Below are 17,297 nucleotides of genomic sequence, written 5' to 3'. Positions count from 1 at the left end.
CATCAAGGCTCACGGCTGTGAGGTTTCAGAAATAGAAGCTTGGGAAGCAGGGAAAGTGGGCTGGGGCACAAAACAGGTTATATATAAAAGATTAGGACTTGGATTGTCATCAGACTTCTCAGTAGCCACATCAGAAGCCAGAAGGGCATGAACCAAAGCCTTCAGAATTCGGAGTGAAATTACTTCCGTCAGAGAATCCCATAGTAGTCAAGCTACATATCAAGTGTGACATTAGGATAAAGACAATTCCAGAAACACAGAGATTCCACAGAGTTACTTCTCACGTCCCCTTTATCAGAAAGTCATTCAAGGATCTGCTTCTCTAAAAGGAAGAGACAAAGAGGAAGAAAGCACAAAGGAGAGGTGACGGAGGTTGCAGATTATGTAACTCTGTGCTGGCCTGAAAAACAGTGCAGAATGAGCAAGGGAAACAGAAGCGTTTGCACATCGGAGATGTAGAGCTCTATCAGAGTGTGTGGGGATGAATTAGGGATAGGCATATAGAAAATTCAATATTAAAACCAGACAGTTGATTAATCCCAGAGAAAATAGAAGGTTGCATGTAAGCATGGTCTATTCTTACACGGCTCAACTCTGAGCCATATATAGTCGTAGTAATGTAAATACCGAGTATTTATTTAAACAAAAAAAAGGGCATCTCATCATGTTGAGGGAGGAGGAGAGACAACAGGAGGGAAGGGAAGAGAGGGAGCAAGAGAAGGGAGACGAGAGAGTGAGTTAGATCTTCTACCTCTATATCCAGAATCTGATAGCTATCATCTAAAATTAAAAACAAATTAAGAAGCAGTAACCTGAGGTTATTATTTAAATAACATGGGAGAAAACTTTAGAAGAAATAGCTGTGAATGGTTACCTCTGAGGAGTGGGGATTAGGAATTGGGAGGAACCGGTTAAGGGAAAACTCTAGAAGGATTATGTGACTTGTAAAACACAAGGAAAAAAAATAAAAAATAAAAAACAAGGTCCATGTATTTCATTAAAATGGATAATATTAGATGAATGGGTGCCCTGCCCAAGCACCCAGGCTGGCCCAGCTCTGTTAAGAATCAGGGAGTGCCCGGAGAAGAAAGTGGAAATGCTTGCCTTTACAAAAGTGTCTTGGATTTATATTAAGGCCATGGCCAGTCAAGTGTGATCATTTAATCTGGCTCCCTTCTTGTTTGCGTACGCATTTGTATTCCGGACTTTGGTCAGGGTGAGTCCAATGACTGTTTACTGGGCTCCTCTGAATAAAGGACACACAAGTTCCCGTTTGGCAGCGTGTTCCAGCTGGCCACCCTCTGATGGCATGGCTTTCCCGGCAGGATTTGGATGGGGGGCATCCACTGCAGCTTATCAAGTGGAAGGTAGGAGAAGCTCCTTCCCTTTCTCCAGGGCTGGGAGGAAAATGACTTCTGGTGGACTCTGTATGCCTAGAGGAGAGGGTGAGGGCCAGGAGGCAAAAGGAAAGGAAGGAAGAGGATCAATGAGTCCATAAACTGTACAAGTGAAACTGTCACTTTACACAGAAGAAGCTCACCTTCCCTCGTCCCCGTCCCTTTCTTACGCAAGGGTGGTGGTAGTGAGGGCTTGGCGACCAAACCGCACCTCTAATTTCAGTCAGTTCAAGTTTATCTGGGACATCGGCTTACATCAGACTAGCTGCTTTTTTCATTGGTTTCTTGAACACATTTGTCTCAATTCCCCCAACAACAACAAAAATATATAATTTCCCTATTGGATGGAAAAATATTGGGTAAATCTCTTCAAGGAATCCAAGAGACTTGACTGGAGGATGTTCATCCATTGAGAGAGGTGTCTTGTTCTATTTCTGGTGGCCACAAATCAGAGCCTCATCTCATGTGCCACCCTATCTCCTGGGCCGCTGAGAGGTAGGAGGAAGAACCGCAAGATGACGGAGAGCACCCTGGAGTCAGAAGTCTGGGTTTGGTCTCGATCCTACTATACGTGAGCATGAGCGTCAGAACCCATCATCCTCCCCACGTCTCAGCTTCTTCATCTGTAAAACAGGAAAATTAGGCTTTCCCAAAACATATATTTCCCATCTAATGAATTAAGGGTTGTTAATGTCTATGATGGGAACAACATTTGGTTAATTTTTTGGTTAAATATTTGGTTAACTTTATTTGGTTAAATAAATGTGGGAAGCCCTGGCTTTAAACAAAACTAAGAGTTTCTTGCAGTAGTTTCCTAGAGCTGCTGTAGCAACTCACATATAGTGAGAGGTTTATTTTCTCATTGTCCCTGAGGCCAGAACAAGCCACTTGACTCCCTAGACTTGGTGTGCATCTCAACTTTTTACTAGTTTGGTGTGACTTTGGGCAAGTTACTCAATTACTCAACCTCTCTGTGCTTTCTTATCTGTAAGATGGGGATAATCATGGGATCTACATTATAGGGGCTGTGGGGTTTAAATAAGATGATGTGTATCAAATGCTTGGTGCTTAGGAAGTGCTCAACGCATGGCATTTGTACTGAGGGGGCCATAAAAGGATTTCTGAGGATGACTCTATAGAATTCAGCTGTTAACTTGGCATAAATCTGCAATTAGTTATAGAAGACAATATTGTGGGTTTCAGGTACCAGTTCCCAGTCCCATTCACTCAGCACCCTGGGATACCCTTACTGGTCCAATCTGACCTCCTTTCTTCATGGGTTGACCTTCTTCCTCCTCCTCCTCCTACTACTACTCTTCTTCTTCTTCTTCTTCTTCTTCTTCTTCTTCTTCTTCTTCTTCTTCTTCTTCTTTTTCTTCTTCTTTGATTTTATCTATTTATTCATGAGAGGCACAGAGACACAGGCAGAGGGAGAAGCAGGCTCCATGCAGGGAGCCCAATGCAGGGCCCTGGGACCATGCCCTGAGCCAAAGTGTCTGCCTCACTCAACCACTGAGACACTCAGGTGCCCGGCCACACTTGTTCTATCAGATTGCTTCACGCTCTTCTGCACCAGGCTTGCTGCAGCCTTATTTTAAGATTTTTATTTGTGACCCCTATCCTGCTCTTGTGCTGTTAACTCTCTATCAGCAGCTTGGAAGTGAGGAGACTTGATCTGACATGTCTCCTCTCTTTGTCAACTCAGAAAATTTTATGTCCGCTGTTCTCCACCCAGGAACTCTTACCTACTCTTTTGTGCTGGGTTTGAATGCTAGGTCAAGCACTTGAATGACCTTGGACAAATAGCTTAAGCCTCAGTTTCCTTATTTGTAAAATCAGGAAAATGATAGTGCCCACTCTGTAGGTTTGTTCTGGAAATTGCAGAGGTTAGTATGTGCAACCAGAGCAGCAGAGTGCCCGGCACAGTAACAGCCACAATAACATAACACGAGTATGTCTGGCTATATATTCAGGCTATAGTCTCTCCTACTGTGTTACTGACGGGAGAGTGACATTGTCTGCTCCACGTAGTGGGAATGATCATCTCCTCTTTGTTCTGCATGTTCGAATATATTCCCTCTTTGCTCGTCTGGACTGGTTCTACCAGCAGCTGGTGGGAGAGTTACCATTTAGCTACCCCTCCGCTGTTGTGCAGGTCACATACGCAGGCTGTCAGTGGCTTTGTCAAATCAGTGTGGCCAGGGATTTAAAAGCTGAGGTCACCCTGTCACTTTTTGATTTTGAGAATCTCTGAACTTTTAGTTTGCCCTGGCTCTGAAAGTCTACAGAACCATCAGAAGTCACATACACTCAGCAGCACTGAGGACTGAACATGGATTGTATTTGCAAACACACTCCCCCCCCCCCCCACCAAAAGAGAACCCAAAACCAAAATCTAACAGTTTGGCAATTTATTATAAAGCTTCTTCATGTATATCTTTCCACTGGTTTTCAAAACACAGTTGTCTGTGTAGGTTTCTTTGTTTTCATGTATCCTCTAGAGAGCCTTGATAGATAACTCTCAAAATCTCCCACCTCCCCACTGCCCTGTGTACCCAAGCTTCACTCCTACACAGAAATGGAGATATTTTGGTTCTGTGACTTGGAGTAGAAGGCACTGTCAGGTTCCCTGCAGGTGAATGATGGAAAGGGCTGATGGAAAGGGGCAGGACAGGACTTTTATGATCATTGGGCCTCCTGATATGTTGATTGCTTGGTTGCATATTTCACCAGACCCATGGTTCTCCCTTTTTCCTGTCCTGGTTCATATCCCTTCTACTTCCATTCTGGCTACTACCCTGTTCATGGTTTTTAAGAAGAGTTTAATGAAATGTTTATTATGTAAGAGTTGGCTGTGCGGTGCTTTGAGCCTTTTGGAGGAAAGCACAATATAAATCTAATAAATAAATAATAAACAAGCGATATAAGCAGGAGGAAAATTATGTGTTTTAGGTGAGTTGTAAAGAACGTTGTAAAACCTGTAAAATGTATTTGTTAGATGAAGAGGCAGGGAAAAAAATGTAGATAACCATCGTTCTTACAGAGGTGAGTCTTACACAATATTTTAAATGACAAACGCGTTTCTCATGAGTTTTAACCCTTTGTGAAGCCACCTTTGCTTCTGTTTTTGGCTGGAGGGGATGTGAAACCGAAAACAGCAGGTAGCTCAGTAGCATTTTGTTTACTTCCTCGGTAGGCCACGAAGGAGCTATGAAAATGACATTTAGGACCCAATTCTACAGCTCTTATGAGCTTATAACTCCCAGTGATTTCAGGGAAGGCTCTTAAGGGGTGAACATGCTCTGTAAAATCCCACAAATCCTAAGCAAAGTCTAAACTACTCCATTAACACTTCCTGGTGGGATCTGAGTTTGTGGTTCTTAGGGAGGCAAAGACCTCAGTTTTATGAGTGCCATTATCAAACTTTGATGCCTCACTAGATACCAATATAATGTTTGGATTTTTTTTTTTTTAATGTTTGGATTTTGACTTTGGCTTTGTGTTGGCAGAAATTGAGGCTGGGCTCCAACTCTGGCCTTCTGTTTGCCTCTGTATGCCAAAGATGGAATCCTATAGTTAAGGAACTTGAGGTTATTTTTGCATTTAAAAAGTCGAACAGTAAACAAGGCTGCAGATTAGTTGGTTTTAGATCCCATTTGTGGTGATTTCTAGTCAGACTATTTCTTCTCTAGTCCCTTTTAAAAACTCATAATCTACACAAACCTGAGCTGGAGGCACATTTCATCTGCCTGCTTTAGATGTCAGCACAGGCCATATATTTCTTTTTTTTTAATTTTTTAAAAATTTTTATTTATTTATGATAGTCACAGAGAGAGAAAGAGAGAGAGGCAGAGACATAGGCAGAGGGAGAAGCAGGCTCCATGCACTGGGAGCCCGACGTGGGATTCGATCCCAGGTGTCCAGGATCGCGCCCTGGGCCAAAGGCAGGCTCCAAACCGCTGCGCCACCCAGGGATCCCCCATATATTTCTTTAGGTCACTTCCTGTTTGTGTTCTCCATTCCAGCAACTTGGCCTGTGTATCTTGGTTCCTGTTTTCTGCTAAATCCCTTAGATTCAACATTCCAGTTTGGGATGACTGCCTATGGAAGTCTTCTTGAACAGGACTCAGCAGATAGATCTACTCATAGTCTGGACCAACTGGGGAAGAAGGAGAGGAAAATAGACTGAAGCATCAATCATTGTTCCTTTTGTGGTGTGCAAGGAGAAAGGAAGAAGAGAAGGAAGCATGTATCCATGGAATTTTTGTAGCTTAAAGGTTGATATGACAAAAAACACCTTTATTTCTTTCCCCCAGGTTCAAATTTGTGGTCCACAAAAATCTCAGTGATTGCCCCCTTTAAGTTTTTATTTAAATTTCAGTTAGCTAACATACAAGGTAATAGTAGTCTCAGGTGTACAAGATCCATCCACACAGCACCCCCTGCTCATCACAGCAGGTGCACTCCTTAATCCCAACACCTATTTAATCCATCTCCCTTTTTTGACTCTGTCATGGAATTATATAGGCATCATATAGAGTATGGGCTTAGGCAGGAATGATATTCAAATATTCATCAACTCATTTTCACTACCCAAGCAGATACCAACAGTAAACAATGGATGTAGGCTAGACTGGCACTTGCATTGACTAGTGAGACGGGGTGTCAGCCATAAACAACTGGTATGGGACCATTAAGACCATGAAGAGCGGAGCTCAGCTCTAAACAACTGATATTGACCAGGCTGGGACCCGCAGGAACCAATCCGAGTGGGTGGCAGCTGTAAACAAGCATTGGGACCACATTGACACGTACTGATTGGATTTAGCCTTGGGCTTATGAGTGGGACACATCTGGAATATATCCGACTCCAGACTTCTGGAGAACTAAATCAGTTAACTTCCTTAAGACTCAGATTTCTCCTTCTCCTTCTCCTTCTCCTTCTCCTTCTCCTTCTCCTTCTCCTTCTCCTTCTCCTTCTCCTTCTCCTTCTTCTCCTTCTCCTCCTCCAACTCCTCCTCCTCCTCCTTCTCTTCTTCTTCCTTAAGATTTATTTATTTATTTAAGAGAGAGAGAGAGAGAGCGTGAGCAAGTGTGCACATGCATGCACAAGTAGGGGAAGGGGCAGAGGGAGAGGCTCTTTAAGTAGACTCCCTGCTTAGCACTGAGCCTGATGGAGGCTCTATCTCATGAAATCATGAGATCGTGACCTGAGCTGAATCGAAGCTGAAACCTGAGCTGAAATCATGAAATCATGACCTGAGCTTTGACTGAAACCAAGAGTTGGACACTTAACTGACTGAGCCACTCAGGCACCACACCCCTGTAGAATTTCTAATGCTTATCTCTTTTTATTGGAATTTCTTTGGGTGAATACGGGAGAAATTTTTCTTATATTTTATGCTTCTTTGGATCAGGTTGATGCCTCAACTTTTTCTTCCACATTACTAATTTGGACTTTAGCTTCATTCATTCTGTTTTTCAACTCCAATATTGAATATTTAATTGTGGCAATCATATTTTTAGGTTTTCAAATTTATTCTTTGATTGCTTCATTTTCAGGAAGCCGTGTTTTGTTTTCTGGATGTAATCATGCCTCAAATCTTTTTAAGAATGCTGGCTTAAAAAATTAAGCTCTCTTTCTTTCTCTTTCTCTCTATCTTTCTGTATTATTTTGAGATTTTGGGGTTATTTACTTATTTGGGACCTTATCTTTCATGCTGTTTGTTTTTGTCCAAAGTCTGGTGATCCTTGAGAGCCTGTTCATATTTATGAATGAAAGAGTATGTCGATATCAGTATTTGAGTTAAGTTGTTTTTTAAAATTAAAGAGTTCTATTTAACTGAAACAGGCCCGCCTTTATAAGAAGCAGGGTTCTATATAAGTGAGTGGGACCTATTGGCAATCTTTTCATAAAAGACTATATCTGAAGCGAAAAAGCCAAGATTTGGAGCTCAAAAGCTGCCAGATTTCAAGGATTTTAAGGAAGAATATTTTTGTTTGGTTTTTTATTAAGTCTAATTTTTCAATTTTATTGAAATCTAATTGACATACAGTATAAGTTTAAGGTGTACAGTGTAATGATTTGACTTACACATACTGAGAAAGGATCACTACAATAAGGCCAGTTAGCACCCATTATCTCGTATAGATACCCACCATTCCCTAAAAAAAAGGTCTTTTTCTTATGATGAGAAATTTTAGGATCTACTCTCCTAGCAGCTTGCAAATGCACCATTCAGCAGAGTTAGCTATAGTCGTCACGTCATCCATTGTGTCCCAGTACTTAATTATCTCATACCTGGTAGTTTGTGCCTGTTGAACACCTTCCTCCAACCCCCAATGCCCCAGCTCTTGCTTCCGATAGGCACAAATCTAAACTCCTTTCCTGTGAGTTTTGTTTAAGATTCCACATAAGTGAGATCATCGAGTGTTTGTCTTTCTCTAATTGTTTGCTTGTTACTTTTATGTCTCCTGTCCCTATTCCTCTTTAAGTTCATATTAGGTTGAGTTTGTTCAACTTCTCTTGGCCATTTCAGTACCATTGATAAGGAGGCTTCCTACCACATCTCTCACTTTTATTAGACATTTCTTAGGATTTCAACATGGGCTAAGGGGGTACCAACTGTTCTGTTTATGGGGGAAAAGAACCAATCAAGCCAGCAGTATGACAGATAATACTTTAATTAATTATCTGAGGCCTGCTCTGCTCTCTGCATTGGTTAAACCAGAGATTCCCCAGAGGATGACCTCTTAATCCTTACCAGTCATCAAACTTTAAATTTGTGTTGTAATTCTTTCCTTTAGTTTCTCAGACAATTCTATTTTCTTTCTATTATCTGGAAATACTTTAATAAATGTGGTACTCTATCGGGACAGGTCTTTTTTTCTTTTTTCTTTTGTTTTCAGTTCAGCTGTGGATTTTCTTTTTATTTACTCTCATTTCAATGGGGTTGTAAGGGATTGAAATTAAATAGGTATATCCCATCCCCCATCTTGAACTTGAACTCTATTAACATGAGTTAATATACAGTAGTACCTCATAAACCATGAAGCATTGTTCCAAGTTAACAAGTGAATTTCCCTCTTCTTCTCCTTACCATTATCATTTTCCTCATTATCACTAACACAACCAAACTCTGAACCAATGTCTAGTCTTGTGCTTTTTAGATAGAAGATGAGATAACATGGAATTGATGGAATTTTAGACAATGTAACAGGAGAAAGTGAAATATTCAAGTAATGTGAGAAAAGTGGTTGACGAGGAATGCTATGACCTACACGTGCCCCATGTCCAGGTATCTGTTTCTGAGGTCGGCTGCTCTAAGCCATTTGCACTTTTCATCATTTATTAACTCCCTTTATTCTCAACACACAGACTCTTCATGTACCAAATTTTCTAGTATTTCCATTGGCTTCATGGACAGTGCTGAAAGGTACCCACCACCATCACTACTGGCCTGTGTGGATTATTTATGGATAAGTGTCTGCCTACTTGTGTATTATTTTGTATCAGCAGGATTCTGGATATAGATGCCTATCATATATGCTTAGAAAAAAATTTGTTCGTATTATGAAAGTAATACAGATAATTGTAGAACACTTAAAATGTATAAATAAGCAAGAAATTTAAAAAAATCATTCAGAGAGCTATTTTCAAACTTTGAGTATACACTTCTAGTCTTTTGCATATATCCACAGACTTTCATGCACATACACCCTTTTATATTTTTCACCCTAATAGGAATGTTCTATAAATGGTTTTGGCTTTTTTATGACACTTAACAACTCTCTTAATAAGCTATAACATGTCTGCATCTTCTATCTTAATCCTGTGCTTTTTCTCTCTTATTTGTCTTTCTATAGTCACTCATGGATGTTGCATGGAAAGCTAAATGTGAGTCAATATATTTAACCTGGAAAAATAAAAAAAAAAAATTGCCGTGCCTCAATCATTTTTTTGGAGTATGGGTTCTATATATTAGCCTACATATTTGTACATGAGTTTTGTTTTGTTACCACCAAATTCATCAGTTAAGATGGGACATTTGTTTCTTTGGATGAGTATGTGCCAGCATTGTACTGGAAAATAAAAATCATTACTTGTGTTCTTCCTTCCTAGGCCTGCCCATCTGGTAGGGTTGCTTTCCAGGTAAGTTCAGTGGTCCACAAGGTCAAGTGGTTCTTTAAAAATTATTAGGCCATCACACAGTGCCCAAGTCAGCACTCTGGGACTCATGCTAGACTCTTCCTCTTCCTCTCTCCTTCATTTAACCAATTAATATTATTTTTTTTATATCTCCTCTTAGCCCCCTGGTTACACTTTTTTCTCCATTACTATCTTTCCTTTAGTTCTGAGACTCACTGGCTCTTGTCTTCTTGAAATATTCTTCCCTCCTTCATACTCCTCCAATCTCTCCAGGATGTTGCTTATAGTGCGATCTGTTAAAATTCTGACCACATCATTCCATTTCTTGAGAGATAGCGAGAACTCTGAAATCAAATAGGCCAGGTTTGAATCCTGACTCTACCACTTATCAGTTCTGTGATCCTGGGAGATCCCTGAGCTTTGCCATCTCAGTTTCCTCATTTGTACAATGGGAACAACAGTAATAGTTGTTGCAAACATTAAATGTGTTTATTAACATCAAATGCTTAGAGCAGTCCTGGGCAAACTGTATTCAGTAAATTTTAACATTGATTAGACACATTTTTATTGTCTTCCTCCCTTCTCTAGAATAATTTCTGAACTTTTGGCATGGCATGAAAAAACTCTTTGTAATTTCACCTCTGACTACATCCTGAGATTCACCTCTTGCTTCTTCATTTGTATCTTGTTCTTTGACCAAGATAAAGCACATGTCATTCTTTAAATGTGCCATGACCTTCATGTCCTGCTGCACACACTGTTCCCTCTGCTTGGGTGCACACCTGACTGCTGGCATGAGCAGAGGCCAACAGGGGACAAAGATCCAGGCCTCCCAACTTCCAAGCTGGAGCTTTTGCTACTCCAACATACTGCTTTGTTCATCTTCATCCTTTATACCCCTCTTCCGAGTATGTTACCACGAACTTGGTAGAGGAGTAGAGGCGGGGGAGTGAAGTGAGGCAAAGGGAACACCTAAAAGAGGTTTTTAGTGTACATGAAAGATCTATTCTTATAGTAACTGTTTGAAACAACCTGCCTTTGTACCTAGGAGGCATTTGGGCATAACTCCATGCTTCTAAAGAAGACTACAATCCTGAGAGGTGTTGATAGGGATACTGTAGCTGTGTGTTGGTGTTTTGGATGGCACAGGTAGTCAACATTGGTAGTAGCTGGGGCCCTATTGTTTTCCTTCTGTTCTGCTACCTGGGCCTCTGCCTTGAGGTGCCCTAAACCAGCTGAGCACATCTATATTGGCTTTGGATCTTTCTCAAGGTGCCTGTTCTTCCTTTCATTAGTGTGGATAATCAGAGTTTGATTGTAAAGTATGCCCGGGCCAAATACAAGGGCTTTTAAAATTGTCTGCTGTTTTAGATTATCCAGGCCACTGATCCCCCTTCCTTAGCATGGATAATTGAGAGTGGACTGGGCTGAAGAATGTTAAGCAGAACCAATTGACAAAATAAATGAGATTTTAAAAATCCTTTACATTTTAATAATAGAAAAAAAAAAACAAGCTAGGTTTTCTTTTCTTTTTTTTTTTTTCTTAGCCTAAAAGGGCCTATTTTATATTTTGAAACTGTAAATTTATTTACTTTTACATTGATTCAAAATAGGAAAATATTTTCTGTGATGTACCCAAATAAAACCTATTTAAAATGTATACTAATTATAATAGGCACTTAATGGAGCTAGAGGAAAATTGAAAATATAGACAAGAGGTTGGACAGTTTCAGAGTCAATGTCAAATCTTCTTATAACTGTGTTTATGTTTCAGCTAGGTAGCAAGGAGAGGGTGGTAGTCACTTCAAATATTGAAAATCTCTCTCTTGATAGTGGAGGCTATAATTCTTTGCCCCTAATGAGCAATAATCATGTAGAGAAGGGCATTTTTTTGGATGTATGTATAAGATTAACAGGGTTCTGACCCTGTCTGAATGTCTGTGCTCATTCACTTCTCATTTTCATCCTCTCATCTTTTCCCATGTGCCTCTGAATGCAGAGAGAAATGTATTTACATGTCACTTGACTGGGAATTTAGAGGACATTTTCTCCAAGGAACAATGCTGTAAATAGGGGTAGGTGTCACTGAATACCCTTCAGGTGTGTAATGAGATAAATAGATTTTGGGGGTTGCTTGGGAATTTGGAATGTAATATAAGAGGCAATGGTGAGTTTCTGGGCAAGTGACTCATAAACAAGGTTTTTGAAACATTACCCATTTTTATGTTGGGAATTGCCAAGCTAAGGTTTAAAGTCTCCCGCAACACCCATGAATAATCATTTAAATACAGGCTTTGAGACTTGGGGGGGAAAGTGCATTATTTACTCTAAAGACAATAATCTTCCTTTGGAGTCATTGTAGTCTATCATACAGATGCATACTTGGGGATCTTTGAAAGAGCAACATTTTCTCTTGATGATCCATTACTTCATATATCCTAGAAATTATTATTCGGGTCTAGATTGCAGGCACAGGTTAGAGATGCACATCAACCACTCTGTAACAGAGTGTGGGATACTAAGGCTCTTTCATTCACACAGTGAAACATGACAAGGGGCTTTGGCCATTGCCTACTTTGTGTGAAGAGCAAGATACGGAAATGGAGGTGATGGAGAATCTAATGTATCCTTTGGTTCCTCGCAATGCTGAGAACTTGGCAAATGTTGGTACACAATAAATTCTCATTGTTCGATTGATTTGCTGAAGGGAGAACCAAGGGCTTCTCAGTACAGATATTGTACAGCTGAGGCCAAACATTTGCCAGGGTCACCCGAGTACACTCCCTGCGACTCAAATAAAGACAAGGTGCAGCCATACTAAAACTGTGATGAAGTTGGCTTGATTTTGGATAATGTCTTTGGAGAGGAATTGTGCCAGAAGAGTCAGAAAAGATCTGTTTCCATGATGTGCTGGAACACCTGGCTCCTTCACATGAGTTAATAATTAAATTAAATTTAATGAATATTTATTTGAATTGATGCTATGTAGTCCATCCCAGTTAGACATTTATTCACTGTGGTATTGGAGCCTGGAAATGTAAAAAGCAAATAAAATGATCATTCAAATCCAACCTTCTAGTGAGAGAGAGAAGCATATGCAGAACTGTGACATCATGTGACAACCTAGTAGTAGATCAAACAAAATGCTAGTGGAGCATTGGTGGGAAGGGTGGGGACACAAGAATAAAATGGGATGGACTTGATGGGTATCTAAGTTTTAATGAGAAGTTTGTTTCATTTTGCTTTGCTTTGTTTTGTTTTCCGGGATAGATACTAGGAAGGGCGTATCAGCAGGGGAAACATTTTGAGCCAAGGCTCGGAAGTATGAATATTTATGTAGTTTTTGTGGAACAGTATAGTCACACCTAGTAAATTAGGTAAATGGTTTAGGATTCTGATATTTTAAATCTATTAGAATCACCTAGCATTCTTGTTAAAATGTAGATTTGGGGGCTTCATGCGAGGCTATATAATACCACTATTTATAGATAGGGCCCAGGAAGTTACTTTTTTTTTTTAATAAGCATTCTCTATGATGGCTCATGCTTTGAGGAAGCCTGCCACAGTCTGTTTTCTGATGATAGGGTGAATGGCAGGACCTGAAGTTAGAAAGGTAGGACAAGTCCATGTCATGATATATACAAGGTACCAGGCTAAGGAGTTGGTGTTAGGATCATATGCAATAGGTTCTTGGTAGCCATAAAATACTCTTAAGCAGTAGGAATAATGTGATTAGTTTTGTATGTTAGAAGGAGTTTTGACTGCAGTGTGGAGGATGAACTGGGGGGCAGGGGAAGGAGACATGGGAGCTAGGGAGCAGTTGTTAGGCTCTTACGGGAGATGAGGCGGGTGATGATGAAGGCCTTCATTTGGGTGGAGGGGGCAATGGAGGAGAAAGCATAAAGAGACATCACTGAGGGAGAATTGAAAGGATGTGTTCATGAATATAATGCAGGGAAGGAGGGAAATAGGAGGATGACTAAGGTGACTCTTGTCATTATAGTTTAAGTGACCAGCTGGCTGATGGCACTATGAATAGGAACACAATACACTGGAGAAAGAGCAGATTTGGAGTTGGTGGTGGTAAAAGTGGGATAGGTTCAACGTGGGCTTGAGATTCCCCTAGGTTATTTACTTATTTATTTGAGGGGGAGAGAATGAGAGAGAGAGGGAGAGAGAGAGAGAGAGCACAGGCTGGGGAAGGGAGGCAGAGGGAGAGGGAGAAGCAGATTCCCTGCTTCAAAGAGCCCAACACGGGACTCAAACCCAAGACCCTGAGCCCTAGGCAGACGCTTAAGTGACTGAGCCACCCAGGTGCCCCCTGCCCTCCTTAGGGTATTTAAATGGGTGACTGGAAATTCCTATCTCCTTTTCAGGTTAGATTTGCTGGTAGTTACCAGCATCTAGTCGATAGTTAAAGTCACGATGGGTGAGAGTTCTTGAAATAAGGTCATAGAGGGAGGTGAAAAGAGGAACAAGGGGTTGCAAAGTCTGGACTGAGCACTGTGGAAGAACTCAGGAGAGTTCTTCACATGAGGACCCCCACATGAAACTGACATTCTTTCAGGACGTCACACTGACTAGAAAGAATTCTAGAAACCTTCTAATCCAATGGTTTCAAAATATTTTTTTTTTTTTTTAAGCAACAGAACTAAGAAAATCTAACTCAGAATTCTAACAAGAGAGATACCGATGGAGCGTCTCTGGTTGAAGGAAATGTCGGCAGACTTTGCCTGTCCATCCAGCATTTCTTTCTTTAGTGCTTCTTCCCCAAGTAGCAACTCTGGATTCCATGCTGGGGAACACAGTTTTTCAAACATCTTATAGAGAGATGGCTTGATATGATCAATGTTGCACAACTCATTTGTGACAGAGGGCAAGTATGACGGGATAAGGTCCACGAGAAACAGAGCAACAAAAGACAATGTGGGATTCATGGCCAAAATGAGTGGTGCAGACGATATGGGTGTCCAGGCAGGGGGTTGACATTCTGCCTTGTGATATTCAGGGAAGGAGTTGCAGAGGTAGTAGATTTTTTGGAGGCTCAGAACATTTAGGGGTTTAGTTTCTTGCCCATTTAAAAGTCGGAGCTTTAAGTTTGTGCTGGGTTGGAGAAAGAAAGTGAGTCTTTCCAACTTCTAGAAAACTGAGGCAATTGTTATGTATGTGACATCATCATTATTGCTCAGACCCCATTCCAATTCCATAGAAGTGGAACTTTAACGAGGGGACAAGCTGAAGAGTCAGAGTGAAGGACAGCAGTAGCTTCCCTTTCCATGCAGAAGGCACTTTGGGAGAGGCAGCTTATTTGGGGGCAATGTCTCGGTAACTTGTCTTGAGGGTGAATTTGCAAGGCAAACATGCTCTCCTTACTAGAAGGCATATTTCTTTCAGAAGGCTATTTTGGGGCGTTCACCAGTGGGATACCCCTTTACACTGACAGTTGACATACTGTGGAAATGTAGCTGCCACAGTCTTTAACACGAAAAGTTCAGAAAACTCTGTACTCAAGGGAGTTGTTTTGAGACATCAGCAGAAATCTGCCGAGACTGAAGACTGACCCAGGGATTCCTGGGGGACCTTGAGGAAAGTCGATTAGTTTATGAGTCAAAGAAACCTCAAATTATTCTGAAAGGCGTTTGTGCCATCAGAAAGTTCCGTTCTTGAATTAGCAAGCTGCTACAAGTTCCAAGTGGTGTTCTTTCTTAAAAAGAAGCTTATGAGGTATAAATCTTTTGAAGTACGTTTTTTGTACCAATTGTTTCATTTAGAAAAAAAGCCCATTAGTTTGTTATTAAATGGTCTATCTAATAGTGTCAATAAATTCTAAAATTGGAGACTGGGTATTGTTATTTTGGAAGTTTTAATGGTCCCAATTGTTTAAGTTACTTGGCTTAGAGTCATTTGCTTGACCTTTGTTGTTTTAAGGGCTTGGAAAAACTCCCCCAACTCCCCAGGGTTGATGTAGTGGTTCGTCATATATGTGATACAAATATGAAAAATATTTATAAGTTAACTAACAGTGTTTGAATGATTGAGTCAGGTCTACACAACGAAAGTAAAATAGGTAACCATGCAAATGCTAAAGTAATCAAAAAGTTTAAATAAAAATTCAATTTCTTACCAAAAAAGGCTTAACTTAATACATTATTATTTTGAGTTTAATTGTAATACTTATCTAGAAAAAGGGCTGTAAGGTTATACTAAAAAATTATACTAAAATATTAATATATAGAAGTAACATGATATAGTTGTTACTGGCACCAGTACTTCACTTCACTGGCTGAGGAAGAGTACCCGTTCATATTTGACTTTCACAAGCAATATGGGCTTGTTTTTGCTATTGAACCTCTTTAAGACTCACTTCCTTTGGGGCGCCTGGGTGGCTCGGTGGTTGAGCATCAGGTCATGATCCTGGGGTCCTGGGATTGAGTCCTGCATCAGGCTCCCTGCATGAAGCCTGCTTCTCCCTCTGCCTGTGTCTCTGCCTCTCTCTCTGTGTCTCTCATGAATAAATATATAAAATCTTTTTTTTAAAGACTTACTTCCCTTAGGTGGGTAATATCTATCTTTTGGAGGTTATTGGGAATAGTGCATGAAATAATTTAGGCCACTTCTTAGCACATGGTCTGGCATTTTTTTTTCAAGATTTATTTATTTTTGAGGGGAAAGGGGCAGAGGGCGAGGGAGAGAGAAACCCAAGCAGACTCTGGGCTGAGTGTAGAGTCTGATGGAGGCTTGATCTCACAACCCTGAGATCATGGTCTGATCTGAAACCAAGAGGAGCCACCCGGACCCCTCAAAGGCCTGGCATTTTTAAAAGGACTCAAAAAATGTTAATCCTTATCATTATGTCAACTGCCATCAACACCACCATCATCACTGACACCACCATCATGGCCATCAGATGGCATGTTAGACTGGGTTGTCCAGGAAGCAGTGGCCAGGATGGCGTTAAGTGTGCAAGAAGTTTATTCTTCATGACAGAAACGAGTGAGAGCGAGAGAGGCTGGGATGCAGGTCTGATGAGTGAAGGAGAGAGGGAAGGAAGAAGGAAGCTTGAGTGAAGCATTTAGACTGCAAGTCAGCTCAAGGGAAAGCTCAGCCAGGTCTTCAGGGAAGTCAAAAGTTGACTGTTGGGAAGTCCCACGTCTTCCAGGTGCAGACTTGTCACAGTAGGGTCACCACATTCGGCACTGCCTGGGGTCAGTCGGGGAAGTGTGGCCACAGCGTGTACTCCAGCACCTGTGGTGGATTTCAGGGCTCAGAGCTGGGGCCCTGCAGTCATCTATGCTCCCCGAGGTTGGGGGTTTGCAAATGTGTTGGCAATGACCGTCGTAGTTGTGAGTCATTTAAAAAATCTTTCTTTTTCTGGTATTTTTTTCATCTTTGAAAGCATTTATTGCTTACTTCTGAGCACACATATTGCAAGGAGGGGGCAGGTCCAGCCTGGGGGCCTGCTCCCTGGTGCAGCATTTCTGAGCTCCCAGTGGAGGCAAAGGGAAGACCAGCCCATCCTTCTATGTTGAGTAGCAGGAGGATCCCTGAGTAAAGGCCTTTCCTTAAGTGGGATGTGTCGAGGTCTCAGCAGCAGTCCTGAGGCCTAGTTGGGTGGGGTGTGGGGCTCCAGCTGCCCTTCAGGTCAGAGCATTGGCCACGACCTTGGGAAAGCTGCCCCGGCTCCTCAGATCTTGCAGGCTGAGGCTCTGCAGCTGGGACTGGGCCCCTTTCAGGCCAGAGGCAGCTCCAAC

At 41.3% G+C, this 17,297-nt stretch overlaps 1 protein-coding gene across 1 annotated transcript in view; it reads left to right on the top strand.

The window, feature by feature from the left end:
- The first annotated feature begins 1,207 nt into the window (after positions 1-1,207).
- LOC112918935 (cytosolic beta-glucosidase-like) overlaps positions 1,208-17,297 on the top strand; it is a 108,169-nt gene continuing 92,079 nt past the window's right edge. Inside the window, 1 exon segment of the mRNA XM_025997289.2 lies at positions 1,208-1,367. Within this exon segment, the coding sequence (XP_025853074.2) occupies positions 1,226-1,367 (142 nt within the window). The 5' untranslated portion in view covers positions 1,208-1,225.

The sequence above is a fragment of the Vulpes vulpes genome, chromosome 14 (assembly GCF_048418805.1).
Source record: "Vulpes vulpes isolate BD-2025 chromosome 14, VulVul3, whole genome shotgun sequence".
In the NCBI taxonomy this organism is placed as follows: Eukaryota; Metazoa; Chordata; class Mammalia; order Carnivora; family Canidae; genus Vulpes; species Vulpes vulpes.
The sequence above is the reverse complement of the archived record's forward strand: the minus strand, read 5'-3'. Positions and strand labels throughout refer to the sequence as shown.